This window comes from Hemisphaericaspora subhashii, assembly GCF_019202705.1.
Source record: "Hemisphaericaspora subhashii strain CBS 10753 chromosome Unknown scaffold86, whole genome shotgun sequence".
Taxonomy (NCBI): domain Eukaryota; kingdom Fungi; phylum Ascomycota; class Pichiomycetes; order Serinales; family Debaryomycetaceae; genus Hemisphaericaspora; species Hemisphaericaspora subhashii.
Window position 1 is genome coordinate 1 of NW_026057246.1, and position 17106 is coordinate 17106.

Consider the following 17106-nt stretch of genomic DNA (forward strand, 5'->3'; position numbering starts at 1 on the left):
GAAATGCTTCTGAAGAACTTCAGTTATTAATTGGGAAAGAAGCTGGAATCAGTTTCGAAAATTCCCTGTAAGGCTTTTGGCTCAGAATGTGTCAAATCTGAAGTAAATGTTCTTCATTTCTGGCTTTTTTAAGTATAGTTCCAATAACACCTGTATTTTTTTTTTTTTACATATACAATCTGTTTATTGAGTTCTTATACATACTAATATACAGAAATATAACAAACAGAAAAACAATATACTTTAAAGGCAAAAAGCATCATTGCCTAAAACCTCATTTCAGAACCATCTTAGAGACTAAATGTATAGGTCATTAGACATACATTCAATCTAGAAATTAAATATAATAAGGTGGTATGTTGCTTGAATGATATGCGTAGTGTTGAATACAGTCTGTAAATACAAGAATTTTCTCTGTTTAAGGTTATCAATTTCGGAAAATCAAGGAACATATCTGTCGCTACGAATTCGAAAGGAAATGGAGTTGGTTATTCCAACCAATTGAGTTTTATGAAAGCATTAGGGTTATACATACTATTGTGGAGATTCCATGTTATTTTCTTTGTTGCAGCTGCCACTAAGTTTGTCAATATTTTGTGTATCCCAAAGGAATATCTTTCTATCATCGAAGAACATTTTTTTACATAAACAATCTGTTTATTGAGTTCTTATACATACTAACATACAGAAATATAACAAACAGAAAACAATATACTGTAAAGGCAAAAAGCAGCATTGCCTAAAACCTTATTTCAGCGGCATCCTAGAGACTAAGAGTATAAGAATAATTGTTAAGACTCTTCGACGCGTTTGATACCCATTTTTTAATGAAGTGGACCGTGAGCTCAACGTTCGAAGAATAAGTGGAACTTACTCAAAACAAGGATAATCAATATTGGTAGGGAAGGGGGTTTAGTGCTTAGAATGTTGGTGATTTAATTTGATATTTAGTTATGTGTAATTTTACAGTGATTGATGTTTTCTTCGATTGAAAAATGGTTGCAAAAAATTGGAAAATCAAAATTTTCGCAACTTTTCTGTAAATTTCTCAATCACTTGATTGATAAGAACCTTCCTAGAATTAAAGCATCATTTTTGGTATTTAATCATCCAGGCTAATTCTATGCTTTTTAACCGACTGTTAAGTTAATTGGGTAAAGGGATCTTGAAGCAGAATCACTGATATGCGCCTTTATTAGCATGCTCTCCAAAAGTTCCGAGGACTACTGTTTTGTGTCATTTTCCAGATGCATGAAATAACTTCACAAACTCTCTCCAATAGTTTTATTTCTTCCGAGCCTTTGCTTATCAAATCTAATTCCTTTTCTTGTATCATATTAATGTACATCGGAAGTCAATAATCTTTTTGAAGAAAGCTGCCAAAGTTGGGTATGAACCCGTTTTTCAGAGTAGCTACAAATCAGAGCGATACTATTTTAATCACATAGAACGCACATAGAGAAAGAAAATCATAGTAAACTTACTTTCTAAGATAGTTTTGGATTAAATTGAATACCGAGGAATAAATATTAAATTGAATTTAAGAGTTCTAGAACTAAACCTTTATTTTATTAATTTACGAATTCTACTCGGCTAAATTTTCAAATCATTTTTCGAGAATTTTTTCCCAGAACCCTTTTATTATTTTTATTCTATTTTTTATCACTTTTTTCTTTCTCTCTTTTCCAAGCCCCATTGTCCTATTACTTTAGCTTTCCACAAAAATGCCAGTTGCTGAACCTACTAATGTCGTTGTTTCAAACGCTACCAATCAATCAGATAGTGAAGATAGCCTGTCCGTTTCTGACGAAGTCGATTCCTTGATTGACATCGTAGAACAAAATGATTGGGAACAGAGACGCGTGGCAATGGAGGAACAAAGAAGACTCCAAGAAGCAATGGAAGTTGGGTCTCCATTTCCACATCCTTGGTGGAGCGCGTTTAGTAATATCGGTCCTGCGCCAAATTGTTTAGACGAATGGTTAATTATTGACATTTCAAATTCAATTAGAGTTAAGCCTGATTGGGAAAGAAAGTATAAAGATGACGTGATTTCTAATAAGTGGAAACAAGAACTTAGAGATCAATTTAGTAAGAAGACAAGATTTATCGAAGAAGTGATTGAATTTGTGTTTAAGGAATTGGAATGGTATGAGAAAATTCAATCAACTTGGTTTGGCGATAGTGGCTTTAAAATTGGTTGTTCGGATAAGATTGTCTATTCAGATCAAGTCATCAATGACGACTTAAAAACAGAACTTAAATCCGGAGTTGGTAAATTGATCAAATCCTTTGGAGAAAACTTAGATTACCATCCAGGGTCAAATAATCAGGTTTTAGATTTGGTTCATCCTTCATTGTTTCCCTTGCAGTACGAGAAAACGCCCATTTTGGACGGAGATGAAGTCAAGCTAGCCAGTTACAGGGATGAGATTAAATGTGCAAAAAGAGCCGTTGACGAATACGGTGTTTCTAAAACATTCCAATGGATTCCCGCTGTATTCAAGAAAGAAAACGACAAATTCAAAATCGCGTCATATATTAATAATTTGCATCCAAAAAAGCATAGTGATCTTTACACAACTATTGAATCTATTTTTAATGAAGTCATTCCTGGGCTTAACTACACCTTGACTCGGTATGCCTCAAAAGAGTTTGTTAGACTTCAAATTCCTTCTTATGACGAAGTATACACTGAAGAATTACAAAAGGAAAGAGCAAGATTGCAAGAGGAATTAGAAGATGACGATTATGATGAATGGGATAAATTGGAGAAAAGGATGGGGGAATTTGTTAAAGATTTTAAACCCAAATGGGAAAGCGAACCCGTCTTTGACAAAGCGATTGATTTAAAGTCTTTCGAAGATGTTAAAGTGATCGTAAAGCTAGCCAATATTGAATTAACACCAGAGAACCCCAAGTATCCAGGAGGTGCATGGCATGTTGAAGGTACAATCAACGAAGACATTGTCGCAACCGTTTTGTATTACTATGAGATGGAAAATATCTCTGACAGTAGACTTTCATTTAGAACTGGATTTGAAGATCCAGATTATGAACAAGGTGATGACTTCTATACTCAGTATTTCTTTGGATTAAAGGACGAGGATCTTATGACTCGATACCTTGGTAGTGCCGAAGCCAAAGAGAATAGGATTTTGATTTTCCCAAATATGTTCCAACATCATGTTGATCCATTTGAATTGACTGATAAAACAAAGCCGGGATATAGAAAGATTCTATGCTTCTTTATTGTTGACCCTTACAATCCAAGAGTAGTTGGTACTGATCAGGTACCTCCTCAGCAATTAGATTGGTGGAATGATGAAGAGTTGGATTACTTATTTCCTAACGACTTGAAGGAGAAGATCAAGAAATTAAAGGAGGGGTTAGTATGGCCATTAACATCCAATTTGGCTGCTGAAGCAAGACGTCAACTTATGTATGAACGATCGCTTAGACAAGATGCGGAAGAATATGACGGTGGTGCCTTTACTAGAACATTCTCATTGTGTGAGCATTAGTTCTCTCTATTCTGGTTTCGCATATTCTCATTTCCTATTTAGAAATATGGCTATGTAGTGGACTATTAGTAAAACTTCTCTTAATAACTTAATATAGAATCATATGACGTCATAAATTATGGTAACGCGAATTTTCTTCATTTCCTTTATTTTACAACATTAATTTATTCCTGTTGATATAAATCAACAGTATATTAGTACCCCCCTGTGATGATTATTCTTAATTATAATTGGAAATTTTGAGTATTAGAACTAGTTGACTTTGTTGGAACTTCACTTTTTTTTTTTAGATATTATGTTTAAATTATGATTATAAAACTGATTCTGAAACCATACTTGAGAGATGTAAATAACGAGATTCTCACAAACGGTTGGCTAATAGCTAATTACGCAGCACGTTAATAAAGAGACCTTTGTAGCACATAAAATCTATTATGTTTCCCAATTCAAACCTCACCAAGTAGGTTTATCTTTGTAGGTTATAATTAGCTAGACTTTATAACTACGTATTTACAATTGAAAGGTGAAATTAAAATATTTTATCGTCTGCAACATTGAAAAATTCCCAATATCCCCCCCCCCCACCTTCAAATTAAGAGAACAACTCTCCTTACAAAAAGCCAATTTAAAATATCATGAGATTAACTAAGCTGCCATTCCTACACTATGTCAGTCGATACTTAGCATTGTCAAGAACAGCCGAACAAGTATGTTGGATTCCGCAAGCCATTTGTTCTTGTGGCTCTAATCCACACCCACCACAATTTGCCCCTGATTCACTTGAAAAACAAAAACGGCACCAAACTTTTTTATTTACAACCATTCGCCAATATTCTTCTTCTTCTTCTTCACACTTTAACAACAACATCAAGAAGAATACACCTAACAAAATGTCAATTGACTTCGAAAACTTAACTGCTAAACAAGGATATCCACTCTGGGAACAAACTCCTGAAGAACTTGCTCAAATTGCTGATCAATTGATCAATCAAGAAAAGACTCTTTTTGATGAAATTGCTAAAATTGAAAATCCAACTTTAGACAATGTATTGAAACCTTTTGCTAGATTCAATAATGAGAATCGATTCAAGGAACTGCAAGTTACCTTTTATCAATATGTATCTACCAATAAAGATTTACGTGATGCTTCTACTAAGGCTGAAACATTGATGGATGAAAAATCAATTGAACAATGGTCAAGGCCTGAAGTTTTCCAAGTTTTTCAAAAATTGTATAATTCAGTTAGAGAAACTGGAATTGACCCAGAAACTAAAAGATATTTAGATAAGACTGTTACTGCTTTTAAGAGAAATGGTTTAGCTTTACCTCCTGCTACTAGAGATGAAATTAAAAAATTGAAGGTTGAGTTGAGTAACTTAGGTGTTCAATTTGCTAAGAATTTGAATGAAGAGAAAGGATTTGTAACCTTCACTAAGGAAGAATTGGATGGTGTTCCAGAAGATGTTATTGGTCAATATGCGAAAACTGAAGAAGATGGTCAAGACAAATTGAAGGTTACTTTCAAATATCCTGATATTTTGCCATTGTTGAAGCATGCTCACAAGGGTGAAACCAGAAAGAAGGCGTATATTGCTTACAACAATAGATGTTCTGAAAATGGTCCTCTTTTGGAAAGAATCATCAAGATAAGATATGAATTAGGTCAATTGCTTGAGTATGATACTTATTCCGACTTCGTTTTGGAAGAAAGAATGGCCAAGAAAAAGGAAACTGTCTTAAACTTCTTGACTGATTTAAGAACTAAGTTAACTCCAGTTGCTGAAAAAGAATTGGAAGAATTGAAGAAGTTAAAGAATGACCATTTAGTTTCCCGTGGATTAGAACCAGAAGATAAACTTTACGCCTGGGATTCAGCTTATTACAATGAGTTATTATTAGAAAAGAAGTATAACGTCGATCATCTCAAGATTGCCGAATACTTCCCATTAGAATCAACTGTTAACAAAATGCTTGGATTTTATGAAACTATTCTCGATATCAAATTTGTCAAAATTGAGAAACCAGCAAAGGGATCCACTTGGCACGAAGATGTTCAAATGTTTGCTGTTTATAAGAACATCAAGCATGGCTCACCACGTTCAGAATTTATGGGCTGGCTCTATTTTGATTTACATCCAAGAGAAGGTAAATACGGACATGCTGCCAATTTTGGATTAGGTCCAGGATATTTAGAAGAAGATGGTACTACTCGTCATACTCCAGTTACTGCTTTAGTTTGTAATTTTACAAAGCCAACTCCAGATAAGCCATCATTATTGAAACATGATGAAGTTACTACTTTCTTCCATGAATTAGGACATGGAATTCATAATATTTTAGCTCAGACTAAGTATTCTAGGTTCCATGGTACTAATGTCGAACGTGATTTTGTTGAAACGCCATCTCAAATGTTGGAATATTGGACCTGGTCTAAGGATGAAATCAAAGGATTATCCTCCCACTATAAGACTGGGGAACAAATTGATGATGAGTTAGTTGATCAATTAGTAAAGACTAAACATGTCAATACTGGTATTTTCAACTTACGTCAATTATTTTTTGGTATTTTTGACATGCAAGTTCATACTATTAAGAATAAATCTGAATTGGATGCTTTGGATTTATTCAAGAAATGGAATGATTTAAGAGAAGAAATCACCTTGATTAGTAGTGATAATAACCCAACTAGGGGATATTCTTCCTTTGGCCATATTGCTGGAGGTTATGAAAGTGGATATTATGGTTATTTGTATTCGTTGGTTTATGCCGCAGATATTTATTATACTCTTTTCAAGAAGGATCCAATGAATGTTGAGAGTGGTATTAGATACAGAGATATTATTTTAACTAGAGGTGGATCTAGAGATAGTATTGATAATTTGGAAGAATTACTTGGAAGAAAACCAAATTCTGATGCTTTCCTTCAAGAAATCTTTGGTTAAATATGATATTTTCTCAAACGTAGATTAATGTATGTTTTATACATCTATAAACGTAAATATATATATATATAAACAGAATAGCAAAATGTAAAAATCTAACTAATTAAAATTTAATACAACGTATTGGTTTAAGCGTCTTCACTTTGACTTTCAAAAGGAGTAAGCTTAGCAGTAGCTTCCTCCCAATTACCATGGAAATAAGTGATTTCTCTAATAGCAGCCACGATATCTTCATAAGTACCTCTAACTTGTTTGGTACTATCTCTATCTCTCAAAGTAACGGAATGATCCTTAAGAGAGTCGAAATCGATAGTAATACCGAATGGAGTACCCAATTCATCATTTCTAGCATATCTCTTACCAATAGAAGCAGAGGAATCATCAACCTTGAATGGAATTTGTTGTTTTCTTAAGAAATCAGACACATTCTTGACAATTGGTTGAAGTTCGGGATTGTTTGATAACGGAACTAATAAGACCTTAGTTGGGGCCACAATTGGTGGAAGAGAGAGGACACCTCTGTCTTCGTCACCTTCTCTAGTCCAGAATTGATGTTCGAGAATAGAGTAGACAATACGACCAATACCGAATGATGGTTCAATGACATTAGGGGTATATTCTCTAACGTGTGTGGTTCTCTTGACTCTTTCAATCTTGATATATTCAGAGTCTAATTCAATCTTATCTTGAATTTCTGGGACTTGAATGACAATCTTACCAGTGTCATTTAATTCTTTGGCTAAATCTTCATATTCACATTGAGTTCTGGTAAGTAAGAAATTTTGAACTTTACCAGCATCCTTTCTAAATCTTGGACCGAATTTCTTCATAGCAAGAGTAGCTTCAAAGTCTTCGGTAGTGATTGGTTCATCTAAAGTTTGTTGAACATTTAATTTTTGGTTAGTTCTTTGAGAGTGGACAGTTAAATCATAAGCAGATCTATCAGCACAACCAACACATTCAATCCAACCATATGAGGTTTCTAATTCTGCATCCCAACAATCAGAAGCATAATGGGCCATTTCATTAGACATGTGTTGTCTAAATCTCATTCTGTTTGGGTTGACACCAACTTTGGTTAAGAATAAGAAAACTCTAGCAAGGAAATAACCCAAAGTTTCATTGTCAACCATACCGGAAGCAACAGCTTCACCAATTGTGGATTCAATAACGTGAGCATGACCTGCTTCTTGGATATCCTTTGGTAAGAAGTTTAATTTGATATGTTTAACATCTTTGAATTTTGGATGAGATTTATCAAGTGGATCAACATAATGTTCAATTTCAGCCATTAAGAATTCACGAACTCTTAATAAACCTGCTCTTGGGGCAATTTCATTTCTGAAAGATTTACCAATAGAAGCAGAAGCGAATGGCATACGACCATTATTGAAATCTAATAATTTGTTAAAGTTCAAGAATTGACCTTGAGCAGTTTCAGGTCTTAAGAAACCTTTCAAGTTACCTGAAGCACCAATTGCAGTATCAAACATCAAGTTGAATGGAACTGGTGGTTCTAATTTAGTACCACCGACTGGGTTGACGATGTTGTGTTTTTCGATGATTTCTCCCAATTCTGGACCACTATAACCATCAATTTTGGCTAAGATGCTTTCATATTCTTCAACAACGTCATCATCTAATTTGACAAGGACAATTTCCTTAACTTTCTTCTTTCTCTTTTTCTTTTCATCACTTTCTTCTTCTTTATGTTCAATACCTCTGGCGGCTTTGTCACCTTTTAATCTTGATTCTAAAACTTCTTCAACTAAATGATCAGCTCTAAAGATTTCACCAGTTTTTAAATCTCTACACATCCAATCAGAGAATCTGTCAACGTGACCAGAAGTTTTTAAAACATCATGAGGAGTCAACATGGTAGCTTCAACTTCCAACATGTCTTCTTCTAAGATGAAATGTTTTCTCCAAGCATCAACAATGTTGTTTTGGAAAGCACAACCTGGAGGACCGAAATCGAATAAACCGGCAACACCACCGTAGATTTCAAAAGCAGGGGCATAAAAGAATCTTCTCTTTAAAACTTGTTCTAATTTTTCCCTAGTAAAGGAACAGGCATGGGCACAAGCAGCACTGGTAGTAGTGGTAGCTTCAGTTGACATTCTTGCAATGAAAATTTTATTTAAAACAGTTGAAGATTGTCGACGAAATAAAAATCTAGTAAATGCAGTAATCTTGAATTATCAGCTATTTAAGCAACAATTGAATCTTAATAATATTTACCTTTAAACGGAGAAAGGAGGAGTGGATTGATTAATTCTGAATTCTCAATTGACTCATTAAAATTTTCTTCTTTGTTTCTCCAAGTTTTTTTTCATTGTAAATTGTGAACTGAAAATTTTTTTAATTAGGCATTTTATTTTTTCCCGTTCCAATTAACCAGCCCTGACGTAAATATGAGAACAGGCTTATGAATGATTAGAGTATGACGTGTTATTACCCCAAACAATTGGAGAGAGACAGGAGACGTCTATTGACCTGTCTTCGTGTCACGAGCTTCAATAGAAGTGAGAAGTGTTACAAAGTGAAAACTCATACAATTCAGTACATTGAATTCACAAAGTCAATGCCTAAATCCCGCTTTTCCTGTCCTATGAAGCCCTGAATTTAATCGAGTTTCTCTGAGAAAGTAGAATTTGCGTCCATAAAGCTCAGATTGACTAAGAGGAAACATAAATGGAAGTGAGCCTTAAAGTTTACTCTCTATAGATTCGTTTATTTGATCTATCTATACGAAAGGGTCCAAACCCCACTAGAAAAGAGGGGCAAACACGCTTTAATCCCCAATATCCGATTAAATAGTTTTCTTCTGTTCTTGGTCCTCATACTCTAAGTCTTTGTAATTTGGGAAATGAGTCCAATACCAATATCTTATCTGGGACCATGGGAATACTGTACAATTACCCTTTTCATTGGCATACCAAGAAACACATCCACCAAAAGCTGTTCCAAATACAGACTTTTTTAATTCAGCTTGAATTGTCTTAAACCAGTTATAATACACCTCTGTCTTTACCACAACCGATTTCTTTTTACCTTCAATAATTGGCTTACATGTCTTAACATAATAGTCAAGACTATTCTCAATAGCCATAGCTACTGAGGAATGTCCAGTTGCTCCATTGGGTCCAACTATCATGAATAAATTAGGACAGTCTCGAACCATAACCGTTCTATAAGCGCTTGGACACTCTTTTGCCCAAAGATCACCTATATTTGTCTGATCGCGACCTATAAGTTCATAATTATGGAAACTTCTTTCAACATCATACCCAGTACAAGCGACAATAATATCAGCTTTTATATGCTCTCCATTCTCAAGAATAAGACCATCCTCAACACAACACTTAACACGATCTTCTATAAGAGATACTCTAGGATCATTTAATGATGGCATATAATAGTTATCAAACACCAATCTTTTGCAACCAGCTTTAAATTCCGGAATAAGCAATTCGTGGAACTTTTTAGGAGCATATTTTTCAACATATCTCTTGGAAGTACGCTTATGCATCCAACGGAGAAACATTGAAATATACCCATTGCCTTTAAAAAGTGGCATTCTCATTTCAGCAATAGTAATTGCAACCAAACGAACTAATTTCAATCCAATCCAACTGAATGATAATAATTTATATGCTGCAAATAGAAACTTTGGAAGAGGAGGCATGTAATATTGTCTGGATCTAAAAATCTGCGTGATTGATTTTGCTCCATAGTGCTCTGACAAAAGTGGTGGAATAACTTGACTGGCAGAACATCCATTTCCAAGTACAATAATTCTCTTATCCTTGAAAGATACTGAATGATCCCAAAGGGCTGAATGCATGTATGTTCCTTTAAACGTGTCCAAGCCATCGATATCTGGGTGAATTGGTTGAACTAGACCACCTTGACATGTAAGTACAATGTTAGCTGTATGGATCAACTTTTTTCCCGTTTCTACATCTCGAGCATTAATTGTCCAGTTTCCATCTTTATCATTATACACACAACTCTCAACAGTTGTTTTGAATCTAGTTTTCTCTGCTAGTTTGTATTTCTCGGCAATCATCAAGATATATTCTTCCATCTCATATCCAGGTGGTTGAACTCTGGACCAATTCGAATTCAAAGCGAATGAAAAGGAATACCATAAAGCTGGAATATCACATGCAACACCAGGATAGGTATTGACATACCAAGTACCTCCAAAATTATCATGCCTTTCGAAGATTTGGATATCTTGTTCTTTTAGTTTATCCATTGTATAGATTGCACTTGCCATTCCACCCAAACCTGCCCCGAGGGTAAATACTTTTGAAGATGTTTCAATTATGGGCAAAGCATCATTTTGAGGAACTTTTGCAATAGGTCCTAAAATTTTATTAGAGGCTTGATAATTGATCCTAAAGTTTTCTGGGTGATCGTGTGATTCTTGGGTTAAGGTGACATACATTGTTTGTTGTTGGAACTAGATGCTTTGGGGGAAGGATGTTCCTCGAAGATTTCCTTTCCCTTTTATAGTAAAAATCTTGATCCAGAATTGAATGCTTCGTATTCATGTGAAGCCTCCTCCACTTCGTCCCCCACAAAAAAATAATAGCAGAACGGAAATTGCGTCGCGCTTTCTTGCATATGACAGTTAATAAAAAGACAATGTTTAGAGTCCCCAACAATTTTAATAAGACAATATGTCTTGAATCCTATGATATTTATTTGTAGACTCCTTGTAGACAAATCAAGAAAGACCACGGGAAAATTACGTTTGTTAGATAGCACAGATCCCAGGGTTGATGTCCCCAGTTCACGGTCTATCTAGTAGATGTCTTTCACCAAAAATATGTCCTTTACACGTACTTACAATAACTATATACTGAACCTATGCCAATTTATATTCTGTACCTTCTATAAACAGTTCCTCATCATACTCATCTTGTGAATATGGATTAATTTCATCCTCATCAACAACTCTCTTTATAACAATTACAATTAAAGTAACCACGCACGACAATGCAAAAATCTTATCAAACCAATTGTCTATAAACATAACCTCTCTAATTGAAACATTTGGATTACTAATTGCACTCCCAGATAATGATAAGATCTTGGAGATTTGATTTGACAAGTTTGCTGGCAAGTTGGTTCTTATCAACAACGCTGTGGAGATGACATAAATGCCAACTAATTCGGCAATGACTACGTGTTTTAACCAACTTTTGATCGCTTCTGATGCATGACTGGTTGGAATAAGCCTACTAAAGGATTTGAATGTAAACAAAACATTTGAAAATGAACATATGAACAAACTTCCTGATAATACAAAACTTAGCTGATTGACTAATTGAGCTTTTGAAACAGGAAGATTGCTGAAAATAGATAGAATGACTTTCGCCAACGTTATTGCCAATGCATCTTTGCTTGTCGGAGTCTCTGAATCATCGGCGATGTTTTCAGGTAAGTCATTCCCATATAGATACATCCACGGAAGCTTGATGGCAAATACATTAATTATTCTATAAATACAGTATATTCCAAACAAAATATTTCCCCAATAAAGTGTTTTCACAATCAATGTGGTTCCTTCAGTCTTACTGGCTTGTTGTTTACGATATCTGGCAATAATCCTGATCAAGTCATCATAAAGCAGGTTTCTTAATGCTATGAAAGAGTCGATTTCTTTCTTTAATTCGTCTTCTTCGGAATTTCCATTCAACATTGATAAATTGGCAAATGATTGGACTTTATGAAATAATGAACCAAGATGCTTATTCTTCTTCGGACTGAGAATGTTATCTCTTGAAGAGTTGCCATTGGATAGGTTGTATATAGATCCACTTTTTTCTGTTAATAATCTATTTAACTCAAGCTTACGTTTGGTCAATAACGAAGAAGTGTTGTTAAAATATTGGATTGCTGAATTTATATCACCTTCACCAATCTCTTTCTTCTGCTTAGATTCATTGAATAATTCTTTTGATTTTCCAAGTATCAAACGACCCATATAGTTACTGAGCGAAAATACTCTATATGGAGTAGATGTACAACCAATACCTGACAAGATTGCCAACACGGTGATTCCTACGATAGAAACCTCATTGATTTTCCGTTCAATCATATTACGAGTCTTGATATTGGTCAGCTGACTTGTTCTTGGAGTGAAGGTTTGGGTAAGGTCTCCCGATTTATGCAAAATATACAACCAACCGACAAATATTAAACCAACTAAAACCATTCGTTTTGATTTTAATGATCTCGGGAAGATATCTTGGGATACAAACAAATTGATTATACCAATGGGTAACAAGAACACTAACAAAAACATCAACAGATCGATTGTAAACTTGAACATCATCAACCTAGCTCCAACATCAAAATAGTCAGCTAATTCACACATCATTAATGTAATTAAACCAATGCTCAACGATATAGTCAAACTAAACAAAATTCCAACGAAACTATGTTTAACAATGTCTAGTCTAGTACGTGAGCTATTACCATTGCTTGGTTTATCGCTATTATAATCATACTCGGAGTTCTCTTCTACGTTGACTTGCATCAAATTAAGTCCATATTTCTTCCTTATAGAATTCTCTAAATATTCATTTATTCGAGCTTTTGGGACATGCAAGGAATTGGAATACTTTGGAATGATGTTCTTATTGTAAACAAACGTATAAGTCCAGATAAAGACACTCAGTATGGTTGTTAGATATGACAAGATGCTAAAGACAGACATTCGAAATTTTCATTTGCAACACGATCGGATAATTATGGAAATAGAATCAGGTAGAATAAATCTGTTTAAAAAGATGGAAAATCGACAATGGGCAGTATGTCAAATGCTAATGTATGTTGATATTTTCCAAACTCTAGGAGGCTGAACTTTTTTGATTGGATGAAGAAACAATGGATCGTGATAGTGGTTGCTTTAGATTAAAAACAAAGAGATACATGTAGAATGAGGTACGTGTAAAATGAACAAAATTTTTGGTGTCCACAACTTTTAGTCACGTGAGTCATTTTAAGCAATTTTACACGACCCTTCTTTTTTCTTTGAAAATTTTAATCGAAATTTTTCATATTGATGCAAAGGTTGTAAAGGTTTTTCAATAGCAGTGCCTATACCCATTCCCTTAAGTAAATAGATATAATCCAAGATGGCGATGCGTACAAAAATGGAAAAGAGGATGAGGAAGTTCCTCAAAGATCACCTCAAAACTCGTAAAATATTGGGTGCTAGAATTGCTCAAGGTGGTGTGAAAAAGCCCGTCGACTTGATGAAATTACAAATGGCTCCACAAGTCTTTTTGTTTAAGAATCTATTCACAGGGCAAGTCTTATACTCACAAGTGCCTGCTTACCATCAAGATCAAATTGATGCCCAATTTCCAAACCCAAATTGGCAAAATAGAAAACCTTCAAGAAGAAATGATTTATGGAGAATAATGTGTGTTGCAACATTTGCTAGTCATGAATATGCAGTTGCTGCCTATAAAGGTTTAGTCCAATTGAGAGAAGTAAGAGATCTTCATCAACCAAAAGAAGCTAAGCAGTTAAGAAAAAAGAACGAAGAGGGACACACCTGGTACTCGGGTCAATTTAGACCCACCTATCAACAAGAAGCTGTTGCTGATTTAGCTCACGTCATAGATGAATTCGAATTGGAAAATACCAAATTAACATGGGAAAATGTTTGGAGAAAAGGAGAGGATAAGCATTGGAGAGGTGATCTAGTTACACATGATACTTTACCACCGTTTAACCCAAGAGACCAAACAGTTATGTTGGATTCATTGAGAGAAAAGGCGATTAAAGCATTTGCTGAAGAAAGGAACCAGCAAGGATTGCAACAGCAGGAACAACCAAATGTAGTCGCTTAGACACCCAAAACAGTATTGTTAATGTTCCGCACCTGCGGAAACAAAGCATAAGTATCCTTGTGTATATACATTAGCGCGAATGTCATGACAATTGTACATAGAACAACTTTTCTAATATAAATTATTATTTAGTATGGGTGTACCGCTGTAACATCATCGTGGTTACTCTCTGCTCCCCTCTCGGATCCTTAATACAATGTGATTACCGAATTAGGCAAGATATCCAATCACGTGACATTAGCTAATATATAGCCGAAGCGGCACAACAAAAAAGTCCGCCCATTTGCTTTTTTTCTATTTGGGCCGCTCATTTTTTTCCTGTCTGCCCTTTTCCTTCATTTCATTAAACCATTTGTGCAACAACCCCACTTTCTTTCTACCTAAATTAAGTACAGTGAAATAGTGGGAACTATGGATGTTTACTATAGCAAACTGATGGGCAATGGTACTGTTACCAGCAAGTTCCGTTTGAGCCCTTTAGGGACACTGGGGTCTGGTTCTACAGCCCCTTCAATTCAACTGAATCAGTCTAATTTAAGAAATGAACCAAAAGGAGGCCCACCAGCAAAGGAAGGTCAAAATTCCGAGAATCCGACGGAGTCATCAGATGGTGTTAGCCACGAGGCTCCGATCAATGGAGTTTCTGCGTTGATTAATGCCGCTGAGTCAACTGAGAGTAGCCGTGAAAATCGATCTGAAATAGTGAGTAATAATCTGCTAGGACTCAAAAGAGAAGCAGAAAGTTCGGAAACGTACCATCCAAGTAACTGTAATAGATGTTACAGATTGAAAAAGAAATGTTCCCGAGAGTATCCCAAATGTACAAATTGTACTAAATCGGGCTCTGATTGTGAATATGTGAACAGGATGACTAAGCGAAAACGGAAATCACCCATAACTTATACATTCAAAGAGAGTCCTGCTCATCCTCAGAATGGAGAAGTTTTCTATATGTCAAGCGGACCTTCCGCACAAAATCAACCTGTTCATAACGGCTTACGTCAAGTATCTGTATCGTCTTTGTTGGTTCCGGAAGTACAAGCCATAAGAGAGGTTTCTTCTACTACGCATGTGCCAAGGAAATTACCACCACTTGTGCCCAGGAAGGATATTAATCCAGTCAGAAATTCGTTAGTTGCAAGTGTCAACCACAGGGCCATTCTGGTCAGATCTTCAACTAATCTTAAAGAAGAATTTATTACTATGAAGGCAATCGCCCATTTGGAGTTACCATTAACATTTGCTTTAAACTATTTTGAGAATTTTAGCCATAAGTATCCATTTATTAATAAAAGAGAGTTTTTGGATAATTTCACGAAGATTCAATTTGAAAAGGAATCAATTGTTAATTTGGATGTTTATTTATTAATGAGTATCGGTTGTTTATTATATGATTCAAAGTGTAAGACTAATCATTATCAAGAATATTTCAAAGAAAAAAGTATAGAGGCAGTGGTTGATGTTCTTGATTTGGGATTTAATGAGTATGATATTGAAAATATGAGATTATTGGTATTGTTGACCGTATATGGTATCACTTCAATGAATGGAGATTTATGTTGGAATCTAATTGGAATGTTAAATAGAGCAATTGTTAAATGGGATCTTTATAATAATTTGGATGATATAGTTAAAGAAAGACTTGTATGGAGTATACATAATTTGGACAAGGAACTTAGCTTATTATTGAAAAAGCCATCCCAGTTTCCAAACTACGAGTATCTTAAATGTACTTATCCATTAACGAAGAAGTTATATGAAGACGAGAATTTAGAATTCATTAATGAGAATATAGGTTTGGGTATGCTTGAGACGTCCTTGACTCATTTAAGATTAGTATCTAAGCCAGCTGATAGTCTCACCCAATTGTCTTCTGATTTCGAGAAATGGCGTGTTAATTCAAGTAAGATCATACATAAAGCATACGCTCAATCACCATACTTACAAGATTATATATCCTGGATCAACCTACATTATTATTACTTATTAATTGAATTAGATCAAGTTTCACATAGTCAATCATTTCAATTCACCTTGCAATTCTTATCAAGTTGTTTTACATTACTTATTTCAAGCTCAGATAATGCACCTACTAATCCATCTGAAAGAAAAGCCAATATTAAGATTGCGTTATCGGCATCCTTGTTCTGGTTTAACAAGTTATTTAACGTTATCATATACAATATTGAATCTTTGAAAGGGATTCTTGAATCAAAAAATTCTACGGCTACAGAAGATACCTTAAAACTCAGTGAGTTTAATAGTAACTTACAATTAATTTTAAATCTATTAAAGTATATTAGAGGTAGCAAGCAAACAGAGGGAAGCAGCACGTTGACGTATTTCCAGAAAATGGCTAAATTGATTGACGGCACGGTTGATAAACTTAGTGGATTGAGTTTGCATGTGATGAAGTTTAATAATTTTAGTTCTACTGAGGATGAGAAACAAGAAGTATTGAAATCTATAGATGATATTCTGTCCTACTTGACGAATTCCTTTTAGTTTATAGTTTAAATCAATCAAAGTAATTTGAATTTTTTGCACCCATTGTAGAGCAAGTTATTTTTTTAGTTTCTTCCCTAAGCGAGTATTTGGCGTTTACGCAACCCTTACAATAATGGAAAACTATTGCCTTGCGATTACTCAAAGAGGGTTAACTTACCACAACCTTGGAGGCTGTGTTTTTTACAAACTAGACAATTAGTTGAGATGGAAAAGTGTAAGAAGAAGCAATGTCGGAGATTAGATCAAAAGTGG

The 17106-nt window shown here is 34.8% G+C and overlaps 7 protein-coding genes across 7 annotated transcripts; 4 read left to right on the forward strand and 3 right to left on the reverse strand. All coding sequences in view use genetic code 12, as the record gives it.

The window, feature by feature from the left end:
- Nucleotides 1-1724: 1724 nt before the first annotated feature.
- On the forward strand, nt 1725-3524 carry J8A68_002027 (DUF4246 domain-containing protein; the record flags this gene model as incomplete). Its single annotated transcript, XM_049405735.1, has 1 exon — nt 1725-3524. The coding sequence occupies one exon, from the start codon at nt 1725-1727 to the stop codon at nt 3522-3524; it is 1800 nt and encodes a 599-aa protein (XP_049264656.1).
- An 890-nt stretch (nt 3525-4414) lies between these two features.
- Nucleotides 4415-6466, forward strand: PRD1 (metalloendopeptidase; the record flags this gene model as incomplete). The annotated part of the gene is made up of 1 exon (XM_049405736.1): nt 4415-6466. One exon carries the CDS (start codon nt 4415-4417, stop codon nt 6464-6466), a length of 2052 nt encoding a protein of 683 aa, XP_049264657.1.
- Nucleotides 6467-6594: 128 nt separating this feature from the next.
- On the reverse strand, nt 6595-8586 carry GRS1 (glycine--tRNA ligase; the record flags this gene model as incomplete). The annotated part of the gene is made up of 1 exon (XM_049405737.1): nt 6595-8586. The coding sequence occupies one exon, from the start codon at nt 8584-8586 to the stop codon at nt 6595-6597; it is 1992 nt and encodes a 663-aa protein (XP_049264658.1).
- Nucleotides 8587-9278: 692 nt separating this feature from the next.
- On the reverse strand, nt 9279-10922 carry J8A68_002030 (flavin-containing monooxygenase; the record flags this gene model as incomplete). The annotated part of the gene is made up of 1 exon (XM_049405738.1): nt 9279-10922. The coding sequence occupies one exon, from the start codon at nt 10920-10922 to the stop codon at nt 9279-9281; it is 1644 nt and encodes a 547-aa protein (XP_049264659.1).
- Nucleotides 10923-11345: 423 nt separating this feature from the next.
- On the reverse strand, nt 11346-13202 carry J8A68_002031 (uncharacterized protein; the record flags this gene model as incomplete). The annotated part of the gene is made up of 1 exon (XM_049405739.1): nt 11346-13202. One exon carries the CDS (start codon nt 13200-13202, stop codon nt 11346-11348), a length of 1857 nt encoding a protein of 618 aa, XP_049264660.1.
- Nucleotides 13203-13641: 439 nt separating this feature from the next.
- On the forward strand, nt 13642-14346 carry J8A68_002032 (mitochondrial 54S ribosomal protein mL67; the record flags this gene model as incomplete). The annotated part of the gene is made up of 1 exon (XM_049405740.1): nt 13642-14346. The coding sequence occupies one exon, from the start codon at nt 13642-13644 to the stop codon at nt 14344-14346; it is 705 nt and encodes a 234-aa protein (XP_049264661.1).
- Nucleotides 14347-14757: 411 nt separating this feature from the next.
- Nucleotides 14758-16851, forward strand: J8A68_002033 (Zn(II)2Cys6 transcription factor; the record flags this gene model as incomplete). Its single annotated transcript, XM_049405741.1, has 1 exon — nt 14758-16851. One exon carries the CDS (start codon nt 14758-14760, stop codon nt 16849-16851), a length of 2094 nt encoding a protein of 697 aa, XP_049264662.1.
- Between the last annotated feature and the right edge of the window lie 255 nt (nt 16852-17106).